This window comes from Anoplopoma fimbria, chromosome 9 (genome assembly GCF_027596085.1).
Source record: "Anoplopoma fimbria isolate UVic2021 breed Golden Eagle Sablefish chromosome 9, Afim_UVic_2022, whole genome shotgun sequence".
NCBI lineage: Eukaryota > Metazoa > Chordata > Actinopteri > Perciformes > Anoplopomatidae > Anoplopoma > Anoplopoma fimbria.
The window spans coordinates 6,894,388-6,915,016 of NC_072457.1; the positions used below are offsets into that span (position 1 = coordinate 6,894,388).

A 20,629-nucleotide genomic window follows, 5' to 3' on the forward strand; every position below is an offset into this window, starting at 1 on the left:
CTAAGAATTGTTGTATTTTCATTTCCTTAGATTGAGCCTTTTATGTCGACATAGGGAGCGGGTTCCTTTTTTACGCAGTCCACCATGTTGCACAGCCATGTTTCTACAGTAACGCAGATGAAACAAAGCAAACTGTCTGCAGCTATAGAGCCTTCTGAGTTTTTATGTTACCTGAAGGCCTACATAGTTCTCCAAAACGCTTGGTGAGTTATTGAGTTGGATGCAATCTGCAACATCACCACAAGATGCCACTAAATCCTACACATCCAAAAGACTTTAACATATATAAACCAACTTTTTAGAAATATATTAATATTGTTGTCACAATTTTAATGAAATGTACTGACTACCTTCAGGGAACCTACAAGTGTTGTTCTTTGCACTCAGGATGGTAGATGATGGGAAAAAAATAAACACTGAGAAGAGTTTAAGTTTTATTTTCTGATGTTTGTCTCCTGACACTAACTGCTTTTCCTGCTGCGGCTTTCACTTCTACTAATTTTACCGTTATGGTGACATCACATGGCTCCGAATATTAACATCTGATACTGCTTCAGTGTGACAAACTATTTCATACTGTTAACTTGAGAATGTTGCTTGTGGTCACATGAGGCCCTTGCAAACTGGTAACAATACTGTCACTGAGTTTGCAAAACTCAACCAGTACAGGACTCTGCTTGATGCATCTTTAGCAGAAAAAAACATTTGTGGAGGTTTGAGGTGTGGAGGGATGGGGCATTGAAGAGGATTGTCCTTTTATGGTCGAAAGCAGATTTCCATTGAGTTCATTTTCCTGCCTCTCTTTCCTCATGTTCTCTCTTTCCCTGGTGTTACTCTTTGATTGCTAAACATGAAAGCATTAGGTCTGTATTGCTTCCAATAATGTGGATGTGGAATGCATTCATTTAAAGTGGTTACATGAATAACAAATCATACATATCCATGCATATCAAATATAATGGTTAAGATCATGGTGTCACATTTATATGCAAAGATATGCAAAAGCTTGAGACTATGATACCAGCTGCATTGTTGTGTGATTGTGATTGCAAAAGCATGAGGCCAGTGTTGAAGAAAGATGAGTCACTTACCAACAATTCATGTTGAAAGATGGATTCTTTTGATGGAGTCCTCTGGGTCTCTGTTGCTGCACTGATCAGGTGTCAACCGGCATCATTATTAAAAACACATACCGCAGCTACAGCTTAATTAACGAATGATGAATCAATTAAAAGCATATTACGATTACATTGGGTAGTCAAATATTATCTGATAAATTCCAGCACAATAGTTTCACATTTCTTCAAGTCACAATGACCATATGTTACAATGAAAAAAACATTACTGGCCCTGATCCCCTACCTATGGGATTATAAATCCACCGTCCTTATTCTGTGTAAATATTGAAGTTTAACAGCTCAGCATGCAAACACCGTCTGAGGAAATGCAAAGAGAATTCTGCACAAAAAACAAAAGTAGCTCTAGAGGCCATTTTAATTTCTGCTGTATTTAAATGCAGTGCAGACTGAAGATTTCTCACAAGATGACTTCAGCATTTCCACTGAATTTTGCAAAAAGTTTACAAAATGGCACGACTCTCTTCAGTTAAGGGCAGTTGTTAGCTACCTTCACTGAAAAAACAAAAAGGTGCATGAAACATTTTCACATGCAACACTTATCTTTGTCACACTCAATTTTCAAGTTAGAAAAGAAATATTTCAGGACAACAGAGCAAAAATCTAAACAAATCTTTTCAATTTTATTTGCAGTTTTACTGTTCAATCACAGAAAATTAATTTTCCATCACTCAGTAAAGAACTCACCACTCAAGAAATGTCCACAACATTCATACGGTATCTAAAAGCAACAGCACACACTTATTAGGCAACTTTAATCATAATTTAAAGGGTAAATTAACCCAAATAAGATTGGCAACAGACTGAACACCAAACAAGACAAACAAAACACGGCACACTTAAACCTCCAGTATAATAAAATATACCCTTTACGTTAAATAAGTTAGACAGACTTAATGGTTTTATAAGTGCATTCAAACCTGTAGGTCATTAATTTCCTGCATAGTTAGATTATATTAAAGTAGATTTAGGAAAATATTGCAGGGGCACACGCCATCATTTAGTCCTCCGCTGTTCATTTGAATACTGAACTGTGTGTGACCACGCTGACCATCACCGACTCCCCGTGAAAAGAACCAATAATCATTCAAACTTAAATGCAGACTTTGGTGTCTGTTGTTCTGATGAGGCACATCCTAAAGCATCATGTCAAAAATGTCGATAAACACTTCCTCAGCTCCTTTCCTTGGCACGTCTCCTTTCCTCTGAGGGGTTTGTTCAGTCTGATTATCACTGTTTCATCTCGTCTCTCTGCGCATCTCCTCCTCCCGTTTGGTGCAAACTGCCATTTTTTGTAATTCCAACTGTATTCTCGCGTCAAAGCAGGACGAAGGAGCTGAACGACACGGGTAAGCAGTGGGAAGATCACAACATCTTAGCCTTGATCTTAACAAATTTGATCTGTGTGTGTGTGTGTGTGTGTGTGTGTGTGTGTGTGTGTGTGTGTGTGTGTGTGTGTGTGTGTGTGTGTGTGTGTGTGTGTCAGAGCTTGAAGTATGTTGTGTGTGCAGACAGTTATATAAGCAGTATTTCAGGCTCTGACACAGCGCAGTAGAGCATGAAACCCATCTGGTCCACCTGGTCCTCTGACAAGCCGCTCAGCAGATTGACAGCCGGCTTGAAGTAGCTGTGTAACGCCCCTTGTTCCAGGTAGCCAATCAGCTCTGTGATACACTGCTGGAATCTCACATCCAGGCTGATCTCGGACCAGTCGCTCTCACTGTCACTGAGGTGCAGGATGAGGTTGGTCAGCGGGGCGGCTCCGAGCAGCCTCAGGGAAGGGTTCAGTCTGCACACGGCCTTGAGGATTTTGAGCGTGTGCCTGCGGTGTCCGGCGTCGGCGCTGTCGAGCTGAGTCAGTCGCTGGTTCTCCCACGGGTAGAGAGACAGGTGCCAGGCGTTGACCCAGGGAGAGGTGAGCTCCGGCTGGGCGGTCAGGACCACGTCCTCCTTCCTCAGCATAGGCAGAATGGAGATGAACAGGGGCTGATCACTGCTCCCTGCACCGTCTTCACTTCCAGGCCTGAAGAAAAGGAGAAAAGTCCATTAAAGAGAGCAAGCACATCACGTTTAACACACACAACACACACACACACACACACACACACACACACACACACACACACACACACACACACACACACACACACAGACACACACAGGTTGATTGATGTGATCGCAGATAAAGTAACCTGTGTGATCTGTATTTTGGCCACTTGGGTTTCCTATTTAGACGTCCAGCAGGTAAGGAGTAACATTAGCCATCGACCTGGAGTCCTGATTTTGGCCTCACTCTTGTTTTAGCTCTGCTTTGGTCTCCACCATGTCCTGAGAAAGACATCTCCATAGCTGCTTAATGCTCCACTATGTCACTAACTTTATTTGTCAGTTGATAGTGTAAAGGGCCGTTTATCAAAGCTCTTTTTAATTAAAACGGTGAAAGTAATTTGTAAGTTGTGGGCCGCATGAACCAATCAATGAGCTGAAAGACACTAAAAAGCTCCTTAAAGCTGTCGGGAACTGCAGGGTTGGCAGATAACTCTTTGGGATTGTCTCTCTGTTCAGACACGGGCGAAGTTTGCCTTCTAGGCGTTCTGCCAGAGGGGGGTTTATTTTAACCCAAAACATGATCTTTTCCTAAACCTAACCAAGTAGGCTTGTTGCCTAATCCCTAGGAAGACTTCTGGCAGGAAGCCCTGAAGACAAACTTCTCCTGTGTGCACACTGTTCACACTACACAGTGATTTGAACTCTTTTCTTTTAGCATCCCTTTTACCCAGGGGATTAGAAGGACTTATATTTAGTTGCCTTCTTGAAACTTAAACATGCAGGACTGTGGGAAGGCTGTTGCGCATTTTGGAGACATTTTAGCGACAGATAAATGGATAACATTTAAATCAACAGCATTGTTCATTATGAACGAACAGCAGCTCAATACTGAAACTTCACCAGTTTAATTATTTTTTCGAAACTGAAATTAACACTTAACATTAGTTAATCACCGCATCGGCAACTATTAAATAATTGTGTCATTACTGCCTTCTAAACTTCAAACAGCTGAGTAAACTAATAAAAATCCTTCTTTTGTAATTGAATCTTAACATTGAAATTAAAAATAAAAGGACGGACACCCACCGAATCTCCACTCTAAGGTCTGGACCTCCCAGAACAGGTCTGACGAGACAGTCCAGAGTGCTGCTGATGGACGGCCAGTTTATAGTTTCCATGACACTTTTACTCAACATGTTCACCACCGCTTCTGAAGACAGGTAACCACCAACCAGGTACCTAGAAGACACAGAGAGAGATACAATTATACAATACAAGCATCATTTATACAAACACTTATATACAAGATAATTACATGATACAAATGTGACCAAAACACTAAAAAATGAAATTAAATAATAGTAAGACATGCAGAATGAGGGGTTCATACTTAAAGCAGAGCATGGGAATGGATTATTCATTTAGAGTTTTTAAGTAATTAAGTAATACATTTATAAGATATAATCAAAGTGTTATTATGGAGTAGTTTTAAAAGAAGTTAGTTCTAGGTTTTTTTAGTATAGTTTTGGTAAAGAAAGAGATGCAATACAATCATTTTCCTGACAATCACTTTGCATTATTTGTAGTAAAAAAAACAACTGGTGCTAATGAGCAGTAAAAATCTACTAGTTACACAAACAGGCCTGAATTATTTAAAAAGATAGAAACACCTAAAAGTGCAGGCTGCTTGACAAATTAAAGATATTTAGTTGATCTGTGTGTGATCACCTGTCCCAGTAGCTGAGTCCTCTGGGAAAATATTCCACATTGACCCGTCGGACCATCCAGTGCAGCGGGTGTGTGAGCAGCGTCTCCTCTCCCGGGATGAGACGCCACAGAGAGGCTTCCAGCTGTAGAGGCATCAGCAGACATGCATGGTCCGCACTGACCACCTGAACACACACAGAAATAAACCCAGGTGGTATTCAGCTAACACCTTGCTATACAACAACTCAAAAGGGGCAAAAAAAAGAGTGCTTTAGCAATCAAAAAAAGAAAAGAATTCAGTGAGCGTACCTGCAGGTCATCCACTAGAGAACCTCCGAGGCTCATTTCTCCCAGAGGCATGTCGGGCAGACGGCTGTGCAGAAAGCCCTGGATCTCAGTGCAGATGTCCACAGCTAGAGACTGAGCCCTCCGGACCTCGTCTGGAGATAGTGCCGCCCTTGTGTGGTAGTACTGCTGCAGTCGCTCCTGCACACATTTCATACAGTTTTTCCAATGATACAGAGCTCAGGCAGAAAACTACTGTACTATGTCCATATATGTGCACAAATACTGTGACGCCGAGATAACAACTCTAAACATGAAGGTAACAAAAGAGTTTTGATGTTTTTTTACACTTCCACTGGGAATCCACACAGATGTCTCTTGAGTAATATAATATTTAAGGTTGTTTTGTGCCTCTAAGCAGAGTTAAAGTTAGAGCGTCTTTAGCTTCTGTACTCGGAAGTATTCCCGGGTGAAACAGAATATTTTGAGCGCTGTACAGTTATAAGAGGGATTTAAATAAAATCCTTCGCATTTGATTGGACAGCTCTAAAGTGGGCGGGCTTAGAATGTGGCGCAGTACGGATACACACTCACCTCCATTGTCCTAAAAGTTCCTGATTGATTGATGTATTGCCGTCATGATATTATTAGTTGAAATTGATTGGTACTAGCTTATGTATTCACACCTCGTATATAGTTTTATAAGAAGTAAATATGATTGGATTTTGATACAACGTGGTCATTTCTTTGCATATTTAGGTGCACATATATGACCAGGACGTGATCCGAGAGGGCTAAAAAGGTATTTTTAATTTTATCTCGAGATTAAGAACTCTGAGAGGATGATGCTTTGTCAGTCTAGTTGCTGCGATGGAGAAAAGTAGTAAACAGCAGAGGAACAATGCTGTGTGTATTCTGTTACTGCTGTTAAAGAAGCATTTAAAAAGGTAAAACAAGTGTATTTACTGCATTAACAGTTTAAAGCCCATTAAAGCCCTATATCCATGGCAAAACTGGACCCACGAAGCATCTGAAACAAAGGACGCTGCCATAGAAAAATGCACCGCTGATTCTATTGTGGTACCTTTTCAGAAGACAAGTCATTTAAATTACTTTTAGTTTTTTTCAGGGGAACGCTTCCAAGTATTCATTGTAAAAAGCAGTGTTCCATGGGCGCAGAATAGAAAATGAAGATGTGCAACTATTCATAAAAGATACAATTTGCATAAGCTTTCTTTAAAGGCAAATCCCATTGCTTCAAATCCCCTCTTATGTCCAGTCATGCGTTTGCGGCAGCTCTGCCAACATTTACTGAACAAATTGTTTCATGTAGCTCATACAGAACAATCGACAACATTTCTGCTTATGTGGGCGTTCTGCACACTAACTCAAAGCTGTTTTCATGCTTGTTTGACTTCCTCCATACAGCCAGTGCACAAGCACACACACACACACACACCGTACTTTGATTATGCAGGGCTCTAGGGGGCTCTGTGCAGCCCAACCAGTGCATAACAATGCGTATCCCCTAAGCACTGCGCTAAAAAAAACATGTTACACACGCATAAATGAATGAGCCAACACTGAGCAGAGCTTTTACAGCAGCTGCTAAGACTGAATGCATAATCTATGAGTTCAAGAGCTCAGGGGCGAGAATTGTCAGAGCGTACCTGCAAACTGAGGACGCACAGCTGGAGTTTCTTGGACTTTGACTCGGGTTTAGATGGCACCTCCGGAGAGGACGTCTGAGGTTGTTGTGAAAGGTCAGCTGATTGAGAAAGTGATCAAAACTGCTGTTAAGTAATATCAGAGGTCCACAATGATGATTACAGTATATACACCTTATTATATACACCTCAATGAATTTGTGATATTTCTTTGTGTCTCATTTGCGTTTGGTTGCTGGGCTGTAGCACATACCTTTCTGCTGTCTGGCTGCCATGGCAACATGTTTCATCACCACGCCCTCGATGCCCTTCTTGATTAGTGTCGGGGAAGCAGAGACCAAACTCAACTCCTCCCAGCTCTCAGCTATCTTCTGCTCCACTTTTTCATCATCAGCTGCACGGCCCGCACGCTCGATCAGCTAAACACAAAACACTCATCGTCACAGTCAGACCGCACTGCATGACTGATAGTACAGAGTAGCATAACTCTGCATAACGCTGCCATAGCCCGCTGGTAAACCAATTTAGATTAAGTAGGCACAAAGATAACCTCAGCCTCATGCATCTTAAGGCAACTTAAGGCATCCTGAGGAGTTTCTGCATTTTTTCCAATGCATTTTTGATTAATTCCCTGTCGCCCAGGCAGAAGATCTACATTCATTTTACTACGAAACAAAATAAACTAGAAAACGAAATACTTTTCCTCGAGAAAAAAGAAAAGAAAAAAGAAAAATATGTTTTATGTCTGCTGTAGTTGATTTAAGAGTCAACTGCCAAACAGCAATCATTTTACGAACAATACTTTCTTGATTTAAAGTCCACCTGCAAAATTCTGATTCAGGCCTTAATCCTGGAATTGACTACTGACCACATACAGTAGCTTGGGAATGCAATCAACCTACTTTTAGTCTTAACAATGAGGAGTTTTGGTATTATAGTCTGTATGTACTTGCCAGCAAACCATGCTACAGGTAATGAAACAGCTGGAGGATGAACTGCCAATCTATCAAATATAACTCAATGGACAAAATAGTTTTTTGGAGTGCTAGCATAGCACTTGTGCATTAAATATTCATGGAGAATCCAGGGCTTTGCAGCACTTTTTTTGCCCAGGTTGAAATCTTTGCAGTAATGACTGTCTCCAAAAAACAGATGAGTGAAGAGTGTCTATGAATGACGCACTGATGTGTTCCTAACAAACTGAAAAAACACTCACCCGTTTCACTGCCAGCGTAGCAATTCCTAGCACGGCAGCCCCACCGACTCCCAGAACCAGCTGGGCATTAGACAGCAGGAAATCAATCACCACGGCGATGCCATCCTCTCCTCGCCGCCGACTGCTCTGGAAGTTCATTGCTTCCTTTTTTTGCCGTTAGCCTTGGGAAAAGAGAACGCATAACATAAAATTCAAGTGTGCAGAGAGTAACGAGACATAACTGTCAAGTAGAGGGAAAATGAACTCTTCCTGCGGCAGTCTAGGTCTGTAGAAACCATGCGATGTAGCTGCACATCCACATTAATGTCAAGAAGTCCGAATAACCCATGAGACAAACTGACAGGATGTGCAGCAGAATGAGATTTAAAGATGTACTGACAGGTGAAAAAGTTAAGTATGTAAAAATCTGGATAAATGAGTGGAGAAACAATCAAATGCCTTAATAACTGGCACAAAAACCGTAAATCGAAGAAAATCACAATGATCAGATCTCAATCCAATTGAACACTAAAAAAAAGTTTTTTGACCTTCGTGTTAGAGAAGCACTCTCCCGCTCCAAAACCCCAAATGAGGGAATATCTTTTGGAGGAACCATCCCTACAGAAGAGCTTCACTTGGAGAATGTATGCCAAAGAGCAGTGAAGCTGCTCTGTAGACTTACGGTGGCCGAACACCTTCCTTTATTTCACTTTTTTGGTTAATTTGTCACCCCTCTGTATGTCTGTAATTCTCATATACATCAGTGGCGCCACAGAGCTTTAGTCATGATCAATAATCATGTTTTTATCTTCCTGAAAACAACATCCCTTTCTGTTAAAGAATTAGTGAAAGTGTAAAATAAAAATAAAATAAAGAAAGTCATGTAAAACGGCATGACTTTTATAAACATGGTTATAACCTGTTATTGAATCATGTAGAAACAAAACAGCTTTGCTTTTTCTGTTGATGCATCCCATCATATAAACTAATTGGATAATTGGATGAAAGTGTAGTTTCAATACAGTCGCTGATGTATTAAGTAATGCAGTTTACATGAAAGCGATTTTTCTTTTATAGATACATTTTTTTATTCTATTCTTTATTGATTGTAAATCCCCTTGAGACAAATCTGTGATATTGGGCTATGGAAAGAAAATTGACTTAACTAAATAGAATATTTTCCCCATCATTTATAACTTTGTTGGCAAGATCCGTTTTGGAAAACTAAGCCCTCTGTTGAGGTCTCCTATTGGCCTTAAACATAGAACAGGATCATATTTTAGTTTCATCATGTTGAATCTTGTTTTGTAAACAGGAAGCTGACAGAATAATCATTCTTGGGAACCGAGATGTTGGTTCGTTTCTCTTGGCTGCTTCTGTGACAGAAGGCAGACAGGCCTTTCTCACAGGAGACATTTTGAATATCACAACTGTAATTGATAACATAAACAATGGTTCAGTTCCCTTGTTGTGTCTCATTAAGCATTTCCAGTAAGCCACATACTATGCAGGCACCGTTGACATGTCAAAATGTTTTCTGTGACATTTTGTTTTATTGGTAGAACAGCTGCCTGTCTGACTACAAGGCTGTGATCAAAAGACATAGGAAGCTGCATCAGTGCAATGTTGCTCAAAGCTAAAGCCATTAGTGAGGTTGTTAATAATGAGAAAAATGAAATTGACCAATCACTTAAAGAAACAGATATGTGAAGATGATTTAAATATACTTTTAGTTTGAACAAAACTTGAACGTGTGCACTGTGCTTATCACATTTAGCTCCAGGCACCTGATATCCAGAAATAGCCACAGGACATGACTCTTAACCATTTTCAAACGAGAGCGTCTCCCCTCTTTTTGCCAGAGGAACAGGTTCCCAAGAATGGAGACACGCTCTATTTATAGACCCCAATACATGCCTGAGTCAGACCAGCTGGGTCAAATATAAAAACAGCCGTCCTAGTCAGGTTACAGCCCAACAAATGTCGGCAGCAGGCTCAGTACTGAGGTGACGCTTTCAACGTCAGAGCAGATCTCACTTCTCTGTTTAATGTTAGCTGCTTTACCATTATTGTCAGGTCAACCGAAGAATGCCTGATGTCGATAGGTTTTTGTTTGAGCCGATTACAGCTGCAAACAAATGGAGCAATTGATTAACATATAATCTGTAAATAATGCTATTTCCCAATAGGCTGTTTCCAGTCAGTGCAATAGTCCAAAACACAGTTTATTCAGCAATTTAAAAACACCATATACAGCGGGTAAAATAAGAATTGAACACGTCACCATTTTTCTCAGTAAATATATTTCTAAAGGTGCTATTGACATGAAATTTTCACCAGATGTCGGTAACAACCCAAGTAATCCATACATACAAAGAAAACCAAACAAATAAGTTCAGAAATTAGGTGATGTGTAATCAAATGGAATGACACAGGGAAAAAGTATTAAAGTAAAGGCATGGAAAGCCAAGACACCAGCTGAAATCTATCAGTAATTAGAAAGCAATCCTGCCCCTTGTCAGTGCAAATTAATATCAGCTGGTTCAGTCCCAACTGATGGCCTATATAAAAGGTGTCTCATTACCAAGGTGTCACACAAGAAACATCTCATGATGGGTAAAAGCAAAGAGCTCTCTCAAGACTTTTGCAACCTTATTGTTGCAAAACGTACTGATGGCATTGGTTACAGAAGGATTTCTAAACTACTGAATGTTCCAGTGAGCACTGTTGGGGCCATAATCCGGAAGTGGAAAGAATATCATTTCACCATAAACCGTCCACGACCAGGTGCACCTCGCAAGATTTCTGTCAGAGGAGTGTAAATAATTATCAGAAGAGTTGTCCAAGAGCCAAGGACCACTTGTGGAGAGCTTCAGAAAGACCTGGAATTAGCAGGTACAATTGTTTCAAAGAAAACAATAAGTAATGCACTCAACCGCCGTCTAAAGTTTGCCGCACAACATTTAGACAAGCCTGTGAAATACTGGGAGAATATAGTCTGGTCAGATGAGACTAAAATTAAACTCTTTGGATGCCATAATACACACCATGTTTGGAGGTCAAATGATACTGCACATCACCCCAAAAACACCATACCAACAGTGAAGTTTGGAGGTGGGAACACTGGCAAACTTCATATAATTGAAGGAAGGATGAATGGAAAAATGTACCGAGACATTCTTGATAAAAATCTGCTGCCAGGATGATGAAGATGAAACGAGGGTGGACATTTCAGCAAGACAATGATCCCAAACACAGCCAAGGAAACTCTCAATTGGTTTCAGAGAAAGAAAATAAAGCTGCTAGAATGGCCGAGCCAATCACCTGACTTGAATCCAATAGAAAATCTATGGAAAGAACTAAAGATCAGAGTTCATAGAAGAGGCCCACAAAACCTTCAAGATTTGAAGACTGTTTGTGTGGAAGAATGGGCCAAAATCACACCTGAGCAATGCATGCGACTAGTTTCTCCATACAGGAGGCGTCTTGAAGCTGTCATTACCAACAAAGGCTTTTGTACCAAGTATTAAATCAATTTCAGTAAGCGTGTTCAATACTTTTTCCCTGTGTCATTCCATTTGATTACACATAACTTCATTTCTGAACTTATTTGTTTTGTTTTCTTTGTATGTATGGATACTTGGGTTGTTACCAACATCTGGTGAACATTTCATGTCAATAGCACCTTTAGAAATATATTTACTGAAGAAAAATGGTGACATGTTCAATACTTATTTTACCCGCTGTACCACCAAGTTGTTACTGTGGGTGACAGGACAGACTGACTCTCTATATGGGGTGGTACTGTAAGGGACAGGACAGGTGAGTTAGTAACATGCATAAGAACACTGCAGAACACTCTGGGTTCTCCTCCAGAGATCCTAAACAGATGACGTATCTAACAGCAGAACTGACTGTGTTCTGGCTACATGTTGAGCTTCATTCACCTCCTAGCATCCTCTCCTGTGTTTCAATACAGTCCACAGGTGTAGTTAGCTAACATTAAGATATTAGCTAGCCGGCTAACTTAGCTAGTTAGCTTAGCGAACATCAGCCGTCCCTCTGCATCTCTTCAGCACACTTACCTCTCAGGAGAGAAGTACACCAGTCCTCCTCCACAGCATTAGTGTGTTGATGAAGCACGTATTTAAATGCCTTTTTAACAACAAACACGTGACGTTACGTCCTATTGTTCACGGGCATCAGGTAAACATGGTTGTAACCAGCTAGCTAGCTAGCTAAGCTAACGGCGGCTGTCTTCTTCTTCTACTCTTTAATTGCGGTAGGAAGCAGCGGCGCTCAACAAGGACTTCCGGAACTCAGACATGATCTCATTACAAGAAGGTCAATTAAGCATGGAAAGTTACTGTATGCTTTTACTCAACTTTTTACATAGTTGGAATTTAATTGGTTTATTTTAATGTCATGATACTTTTACTTTGGAGACAAATATTGTACTTTTAACTTCACTAAATTAGTTTAAGAGAGCTGTAAACTACTTTTCAAATGAAGATTTTGCATACAAAACACATAGATTAAACTGCCAAGAGTACATAGAGTATCTTAAATTTGCTCCAACTAGAAAAAGGCAACATTAAAGAACAATTTACATATTAATAATCTCAATTATAGTGATCCAACAATATAATAGTATAATACTGACAGCTGCCACTATGGGTACTTTTACTTTTATACGTCTGTACATTTACCTCACTTACATTTTGAATGCACTTTCCTTGTAGTGGTGTATTTTAATAGTGTGGTATTTCTGTCTCAGTGTTTTTGACCTAGTCGTCACGCACTATTGGACAAACTAAAGCAGCTTTTCAAAGGTCAAGAATGAACTTTGAACCTCTTATCTCAGAAACTCTTTTCCAAACATGCTGTTGATTAAGTTTTGTTTGCCAATCTGTCGATTCTGGTCTTTCTTCCTTTGAAGTCAAAAACCCAAATTATTATTATGACCCGACAGCTAAAGCCAAATCTATATATACATTTGATACCAACACTTGATATAATTAAATTTGAAAAAGGATAAAATGAATTAACCTGAGGCTGTTCCTTTTTGTTTGTGGTGAGCTTCAGAGTCCATGTTACCTTTGATTGTACAATTCAAAACAATTAAAAGCTGATTCATTTTACATGTTTTATTTATTGATGTATAAATACTTTTCTTGAAATATCGAGGATGCATAATATACAAACTTATATACAGATGCAAGAATTATTAGAGAAATACAGAAATTGAATTGCAAAGGTCAAAACCTGATTTCCCTTTGACTTCTCACCTTAAGTGAAAAACACCATTTAAATTATTATGATACTATAAATGCAAATTTACATAAATCAATAAAACAACTATTTCAAAGCCATAATCTGTTAGATTTTAATGCGATGACAGCATGACTTCTCTACTGACCTTCCTGCTCAAAGTGACCTACAAGAATGACACAACATTCACCAAAGTGGACAGAAAACATAGAACATGCCGGGAATAATATACAGTAAATACTGTATTATTTTAATATAGGTGGACACTTTCTAGCCATATCAGTGTTTCCCAAAACTTCAAACTTGAACAGAAAAGAGGAATTATATTGTAATCGAGAATGGAGGAAAAAAAAGAGAACCATATCTTTGATATAGCCGAGTGTTGAAGTCAAAACCAACGAAACAAAGACCGAGTGTATCAAGAACAAGGCTTTGAGGGATTGAGAGCAAGGCAGGGCAAGAGCAAGTCAAGACCAAGACCAGTGCAAGTCCCACAATGCATGACACACCTCAGATAAAACATAAAACATGCAAACCACAACGGCTCTCCTCAGATTCATCTGAAAGATTCACAGTCCCACAAAAAAAACCCAACAGAACTCAAATTAAGATTCCGTTCATTCACCTGTTTTTTGAAGACACACTGTGTATATGTGTACATTAGAAATGTCTTTATAAAGTTATCAAAAAGGCATGGCAGAGGAGAATATTTCGTGTGGAAATTTCCTTTGTTATGAGTAATAATTCCATTCAATGAATTTTGTATAGCCCAAAATCACAAATTACAAATTTGCAACAGAAGGCTTTAGAATCTGCACATATGACATCCTCTATCCCGGTGCCCCCACATCAGCACAAAAAAAAACTTTAACGGGGAGAAAACAGTAATATGTAACTAATTAAGGCAGAAAATACACAGAGAGTTTAGCAATATCCCAGCAGTTGTGGTCTTGATCGGTCTTAAAATAAAATCCTGAATCCTGAGATCAATTCCAAGACGAGTGGTCTTGACTACTACATCACTGCTATGACCAGTTATTTGATGATCATTTAAATTTGAAACCAGACAGCTCTCTAATAACATGTGACACACTCCGGTTTGTTTTTCCACCACCTGACCAGTGACACCCAAGAAGCCGCCTTCTGTGTCGTACCAAGTCCCATTCTCAGTTTGAAGAGCCTCAGTATTTGCCTCTGACAGTATATTACTTTTGCAATCATATTCACGTTCACAACTTTAGCAGAGCTTCAGAAAACCGTGAACAAAACTCACCCTGTTTTTAGAAAGTAACATCTTTGAACCTAGGTTTATTTTTGTTCACGTGTACCTCCAGACTAACCTACGTGTGAGTTAATAAGTGCCTCCGCCAAATATGGCTGACTGGGAACGAGAAACCAATCTGTGTTTATACAGCTAATCTCAAGGACAAATACATCCGGATATGGAGTTTATCTCAGCCACATGTTTAGACACACACTAAACGAGACTTTATAGGGTTGGTGTTGTTCTGTCCGATCCAAATATCACCAGTGTAAATGAGGAAAAATTAGATTTAATACAGAACAGCAATAACATGGCCTCTGTCAGTTTACAAGGTAAGCAACTTCAAACTGAAACAGGAGTGTAAAACAAGGCCTGAGTTTTTCATCACTCCATAAAACATTAGTTTAGTTGATGCCCTATATTGTAACCAGAATCAAATCATAACACAGAAACGCATTTCTGCACATCTGTCAGTTGTTTCAACTTAAACTGCGACAGGGAGGTCAAAGTGAACTTATTTCCGGGATCAGAAATGTGGGTGCAAAAAAGCAAATGTTTCCTTTTTGCATAAAAGTTCCCCCAATCAAAGACTATACAAAAGTATTGTACATTATAACAAGTTAGATTACAGCTCAGGTTCTCTTTTGTACAAATCCATACATACATATTTTTTTTTTTTAGCTCTTGTGGTCTGTACATCTTGGTTACAAAAAAATACATGCCGTTTTGAAGTATCTATGGACATAGAAACAAGAAATGTTCAATTAAAGGTAATTTCATAACGAAGCCTAACTGGAGTTAGTAACTTTAGGCTCTGAACTGTGAAGCCGAGACGCCAGCTTCGTCTGCCACAAACAAATAATGCACTCAAACTCATTCGGACTCAAAATCAAAATGCAGACGACATGATGACTGTGCTCCGTGTGCCGGACTAAAACAGGAGCGAGAAAAATGACAACTGATCAAAGAATATTACAATAGTGAAATACATAAAAGATATATATTTATATGTATACATATGTGATAGAGAAGTGCTCAGTGGCGTCTCATTTTGACTTTGCGTCCTGAGCTCTCCCGGTGTTTGTCGGAGTCTTGACCGCGTCTCCAGTTGTCCTCGGAGCTGATGCTGTGGCGGCGGTGATGGGAGTTCGACGGATGTCTGTTCTCCTCTTTGTCCATCTCTAGAACCCGCGGCCTGGTGGAGGACAAAGATTGAGGTGCCAAGTCAGATTTGGATCTTCATTATTATTCAGGTGAGTGTTGAGTTAATGTTCCCCGTGGCTTCATTCAGACATGAAAGCACATTTGCTTGTGTGAGAGAGAGAGAGAGCAGTGAGTGAACCATATTATGATAGCGAGAGAGAAGAGGGATGTCTGTTCTTTCACGAGCTGCATCACTGATGGTTTTTAAATTATTTTGCCTTTGAAGTCTTAATTAATGACCATTGTGGGCGTGAGGGACGCTCGCCCCCGCGTCTCACAGTGAATCCGCTGATACATTCTCACATTAATCTCATCATTTAACGGTATTAAAGAGAGAATTCAGGTGCCTGTTTTATAAAGTACGACAGTGCACAAGCATTGAATGTCAGGACGTTAGGTTGGGACTCTTTTTAATTCCTATTAGCTCATATGCTGCATGTTTGAATGAAAAATATAAGGAGAGAATGTTGGTTGTGATTATTACTAGTGTTAAACATTTGAATGGGTTGCACTGAAAGGGGAAGATAGTTTGAATTCATTAAAAATAGGCTCTTTTATAGTATATTAAATTGATTTTGTGCATAAGATCTGACAACCAGATATAAATCGAATACAGTAATCAAACAAGATGCACCTTTCTCTATGTGCATTTTTTACCTTGTGCTGTTGCGCTGCAGTCTTTGCATTAATTTAACTGCATTGCAAATTTCCCCGCTGCGGGACTAATAAAGGATTATCTTATCTTATCTTATCTTATTCATTTCAGACTTGTGTCGTGTTTTCTGTGACACAGAAATGCTACCATGTCCAACCTGGTAGGATTTCTGTTGTGACTTTTACATAAAAGTGAGCACGTTACTCATTCAGACATGAGACTGATGTGTTAAATTGCCTTTAAATAAAGGGACTTTAAAAAGGGTCATCACTGGTCCACTTGGTTCCTAAGAACAAAGACCCGATCAATGATCTGATTTGGGCTGTGTCCAAATTATATTCAGTCTAAATGGTTCTGTGGTCAGCGTGTCAATAGATCTAAGCGAATGGACCAAAAGCAGCCCTACATTAACTTAATACCCAGGGCTGTGTTGATGGGGGAGTTTTAGTTTCAGGTCACAGTGAGAGGACGGAACATGATCGCGCAAATACGTCTGAAGAAACAGATCCAAGAGTTTGAGGGCTTGTCAGATGCCAAAACACTTAACTGTGATTATGATGTCATGTGGAAGGATTCTAGTAGTCTGGATTTTACTGCTTATCTTTCATTGCAACGATCTTGAGGTACGCAGGAGCTATACGGCAAGAAAAATCAATTAGGAATATGGGTATTTGATTGGCCAATGCAGCACCTTGTCTGATAAAGTGGCATTGCATTCCTGCCAAAGTTGAGCCTGGTTCAAGTTTTTGCAAGAAAAAAACTCTTGATTTTGTTTTTGCTGGATATCCTCGGAGTTGACATCCTTGCTCTGCCAACAAAAAGACCTCCATTAAATGAATGAGAGGGCTGCATTTTTTTGGTAAAGCAGGGCTAATACCCCAGTGGGTCTAATCATGTTATGTTTCACAATAACTGCGAGACAAATGGGTGTTTTGATAGGAAATGGAGTGGGTAAAATTGTGAATTGTAAGGGGGAAAAAAAAGACACTTTTTGTTACTCTTTTCTGTTGCTGTGGACGTGTGTGCGTCTGTATACCTGTGAGCAGCATTAGGATCTGATCTGCGATGAGAGCGTTTGGCTTTCAGAGGAGCAGGTCTCTCGACAGGTAAAGAGCTCTCAGAGTCCAGTCGGGGAGCATCTGGTCGGGTCCTGGGATCAGAGGAGGGAGAGCAGCAGTTCAAACACAGGAATCAGAGACAGATTTCCACCCACAGTTATTACTTTTTAAGGAGATATTATGTTGACTCACTTTCTAAGGATAATCACTGCACGACGGGCCTTGATGTCTTGTGGCCGGATGCAGTGGGTGATGTCATCAGCAGCGTAGCCACTGAGAGAGAAGAAAAGATGCTGTGAGCCTTAAGCAACACTTTAACCCTTTCATGCATAGGAGGTCACTACAGTGGACAGCTATTCAAATGTGGTTTTCTTGTATATGCATGGGTTTTGATGGCATAGTTGCACATCAGCCACTACAGTGAGCGTTATTGTGGACTATTGTGCAACTATGCCATCAAAACCCATGCATATACAGTACCAGTCAAAAGTTTGGACACACCTTCTCATTCAATGGTTTTTCATTATTTTTATTTTTTTCTACATTGTAGATTAATATCAAAGACATCCAAACTATGAAGGAACACATATGGAATTATGTGGTAAACAAACAAATGCTCAACAAACCAGAATATGTTTTATATTTCAGATTCTTCAAAGTAGTTGAATGAGAAGGTGTGTCCAAACTTTTGACTGGTACTGTACACAAGAAAACAACATTTGAATAGCTGTGCACTGTAGTGACCTCTATGCTTTCGGCGCAGGCTGAAAACTCACCTCTTCAAGAAGTACTACCCTGAGCCTTCCACTTAGCACTTATTACATTCGTATTAGTTTGTTTCACTTATTGTATTCGTATCAGTTCGCTGCACTTATTGTATTCGTTTACTGCACTTATCCTATTCACATTAGTTTGTTTCACTTATTACATTCGTATTAGTTTGTTGCACTTATTGTATTCGTATCAGTTTGTTGCACTTATTGTATTCGTATTAGTTTGTTGCAATTATTGTTTTCGTAGTGATTTGCTTCTGCACTCTACTTTTGCTCTGGTTTATGCTTTAAGATGCTTGTTTAAGAAAGGAGATGCACTTATGACTTCTGGTGACTAGTAGTTCTCTTGAATACCTATGTTGAATACACTTCTTGTAAGTCGCTTTGGACAAAAGCATCTGCTAAATGACTGTAATGTAAATGTAATGAAATGTAGAGGTTAACAGCAATGCAACCAAATACAACACACAGTGACAATAGTCACCTGAGCACCGTGACACTCCCTCTCCTCACGGGCAGCACAAACACGGGCTCTGACACCCGGATCGGCTTGAACTGGAAGCGGCAGCCGAAGCAGAGCGCGCTGTCACTGAAGAACGACACCGACACGATGGGCCGAGCGAAGATGTGCAGAGGATCCACGTGTGACACGATGCAGCCCCCTGGTTGATAATCATTAATCACTGCACTGTTGACAAACCCCTCCGGCACGACTCCACTGTCCACCAGGGGTTTGATCACCAGGTCGTGCACCCAGCTGGGGATGTCATCCACCTCTCCCTTGCGGTACAGCCTCTCCTGGCCCGGCCCACGCTTCTCCAGCTGGGACCCGTACGTGTAGCCCTCCCCGAAGAAGTACTTGTTGCGGAGCGGCGCCCGGTCCACGGTGTGCTCCCGGTACAGCCCGGCCTCCCCCTTGGACACCACGTCGTCGATCTTCTCCTCGATGAGGACGCACTCCTCCGGGGTGAAGATGTTCTTCTGCAGGATGCTGCTCCTCACCCGGCCGGCCTCCTGCTCCCGGCTCTCCGCGCTGTCATCGCTGTGCTCGTCGTCGTCGGACTCCCGCAGTTTGCGTTTATTATTGCGTCCCTTCCCGTTACTCGCCCCGTCTGCGTGCGTGTGCGTGTGCGTCACCTCGTCCCTGTGCGGGGTCATGGACTTCAGCTTCTCCCGCAGGTCCGAGTACCCGCTGGAGGCCATGTCAGCACCCCAAAACAAGACGAGTGTAGTGCTAACAGCTAACAGCTAACAGCTAGCATGCATCAATCAGCACCGCATGTCCAAACACACACACACACATGAAGCTAGCATGGGCTGCTACGTCACGTGTCTGCGCTGGTTTTTTATGAATGAAGATAACAAAGATTACGCAGAGCTGCTTTAGCTACGAGCTAAGCTAAGCTAAGCTAGCGTTAGCTTGAGCTAGCCTGGCTTTGGTCAAGCAGCGACATCTCACGTGTCACCGTTAAACCGTTAAATCCTCCGGTGTCCGCTCCTCTTCTACCTCCAGCAGTGACATACAAGCATTGTCGTAGTGTCACTAGAGGCTCGACCGCGGCCGGTGTAACCCGTCGTCCCCCCTCGAAAAAGGCTGAAAATAAAACTCGTGTAAACCTGCCACAGATCTGCGCATGCGCAGTGTTGACCTGTCGGTGTGGGGAGGGACTGTCATGTGACCCGGTCGGGAATCATGAATCCATTTTTGGAGCCTGGAGGGCATTGGGCACAAGGCGATTTGCTAATTTTGTCCCACTGAGCTCTTATTTCCTTCCATAAAGTTCTTAATGTTATTTAAGGTTGTCATTTATTATAGTTTTATTTATTTTGTTGATATCTATTATAATAATAATAATAAACTTCATGTACAGTACCAGTCAAAAGTTTGGACACCTTCTCATTCAATGGTTTTTCTTTATTTTTATTTTTATTTTTTTCTACATTGTAGATTAATATTGAAGACATCCAAACTATGAAGGAACACATATGGAATTATGTGGTAAACAAACAAATGCTCAACAAACCAGAATATGTTTTATATTTTAGATTCTTCAAAGTAGTTGAATGAGAAGGTGTGTCCAAACTTTTGACTGGTACTGTATATACTTCATTTCGTTGTTGTTAAAAATATACCTCAATATCTGCACAAAACTAATAGAAAAATATACATTTCCGTGCACAAACACTGCTATGTCAAGTACAAAACTGGTGTTTTAAGTAACTCACCCAGTATTAGGCCTAACTGCTGTAACGTAACACTGAAACATTATGTATTTAAAAAAAAATGTTAATGCATATTGATTCAGATCTGAAATTAATTAATTACTTAATAAAAACTTAAACTTACTTACTTAACTCATATTTAC

The 20,629-nt window shown here is 40.4% G+C and overlaps 2 protein-coding genes across 2 annotated transcripts; both read right to left on the reverse strand.

Moving 5' to 3' along the window:
* Positions 1-1,511: 1,511 nt before the first annotated feature.
* mief2 (mitochondrial elongation factor 2) lies at positions 1,512-12,330 on the reverse strand. Its single transcript, XM_054604614.1, has 8 exons — positions 12,125-12,330; positions 8,061-8,221; positions 7,098-7,263; positions 6,848-6,945; positions 5,202-5,378; positions 4,914-5,077; positions 4,272-4,424; positions 1,512-3,159 (listed from the first exon to the last, which is right to left on the reverse strand). Exons 2-8 carry the CDS (start codon positions 8,196-8,198, stop codon positions 2,652-2,654), a joined length of 1,404 nt encoding a protein of 467 aa, XP_054460589.1. The 5' UTR covers positions 8,199-8,221; positions 12,125-12,330; the 3' UTR covers positions 1,512-2,651.
* Positions 12,331-13,226: 896 nt separating this feature from the next.
* Positions 13,227-19,916, reverse strand: alkbh5 (alkB homolog 5, RNA demethylase). The gene is made up of 4 exons (XM_054604242.1): positions 18,748-19,916; positions 17,683-17,763; positions 17,469-17,582; positions 13,227-15,769 (listed from the first exon to the last, which is right to left on the reverse strand). The coding sequence occupies exons 1-4, from the start codon at positions 19,464-19,466 to the stop codon at positions 15,610-15,612; spliced, it is 1,074 nt and encodes a 357-aa protein (XP_054460217.1). The 5' UTR covers positions 19,467-19,916; the 3' UTR covers positions 13,227-15,609.
* Positions 19,917-20,629: the final 713 nt, after the last annotated feature.

What these genes read in the sequence shown, in the direction of transcription:
- alkbh5 (XM_054604242.1), bottom strand. Translation starts at nt 19,466, where the DNA reads ATGGCCTCCAGCGGGTACTCGGACCTGCGGGAGAAGCTGAAGTCCATG. An exon ending in GGGAGTGTCACGGTGCTCAG is followed by an intron (nt 17,764 to 18,747) that starts GTGACTATTGTC and finishes CTTCTCTCTCAG; the next exon opens with TGGCTACGCTGCTGATGACA. An exon ending in GCAGTGATTATCCTTAGAAA is followed by an intron (nt 17,583 to 17,682) that starts GTGAGTCAACAT and finishes CTCTGATCCCAG; the next exon opens with GACCCGACCAGATGCTCCCC.
- mief2 (XM_054604614.1), bottom strand. Translation starts at nt 8,198, where the DNA reads ATGAACTTCCAGAGCAGTCGGCGGCGAGGAGAGGATGGCATCGCCGTG. An exon ending in TGTGCGTCCTCAGTTTGCAG is followed by an intron (nt 5,379 to 6,847) that starts GTACGCTCTGAC and finishes AAATGTGTGCAG; the next exon opens with GAGCGACTGCAGCAGTACTA. An exon ending in GGACTCAGCTACTGGGACAG is followed by an intron (nt 4,425 to 4,913) that starts GTGATCACACAC and finishes TGTGTCTTCTAG; the next exon opens with GTACCTGGTTGGTGGTTACC.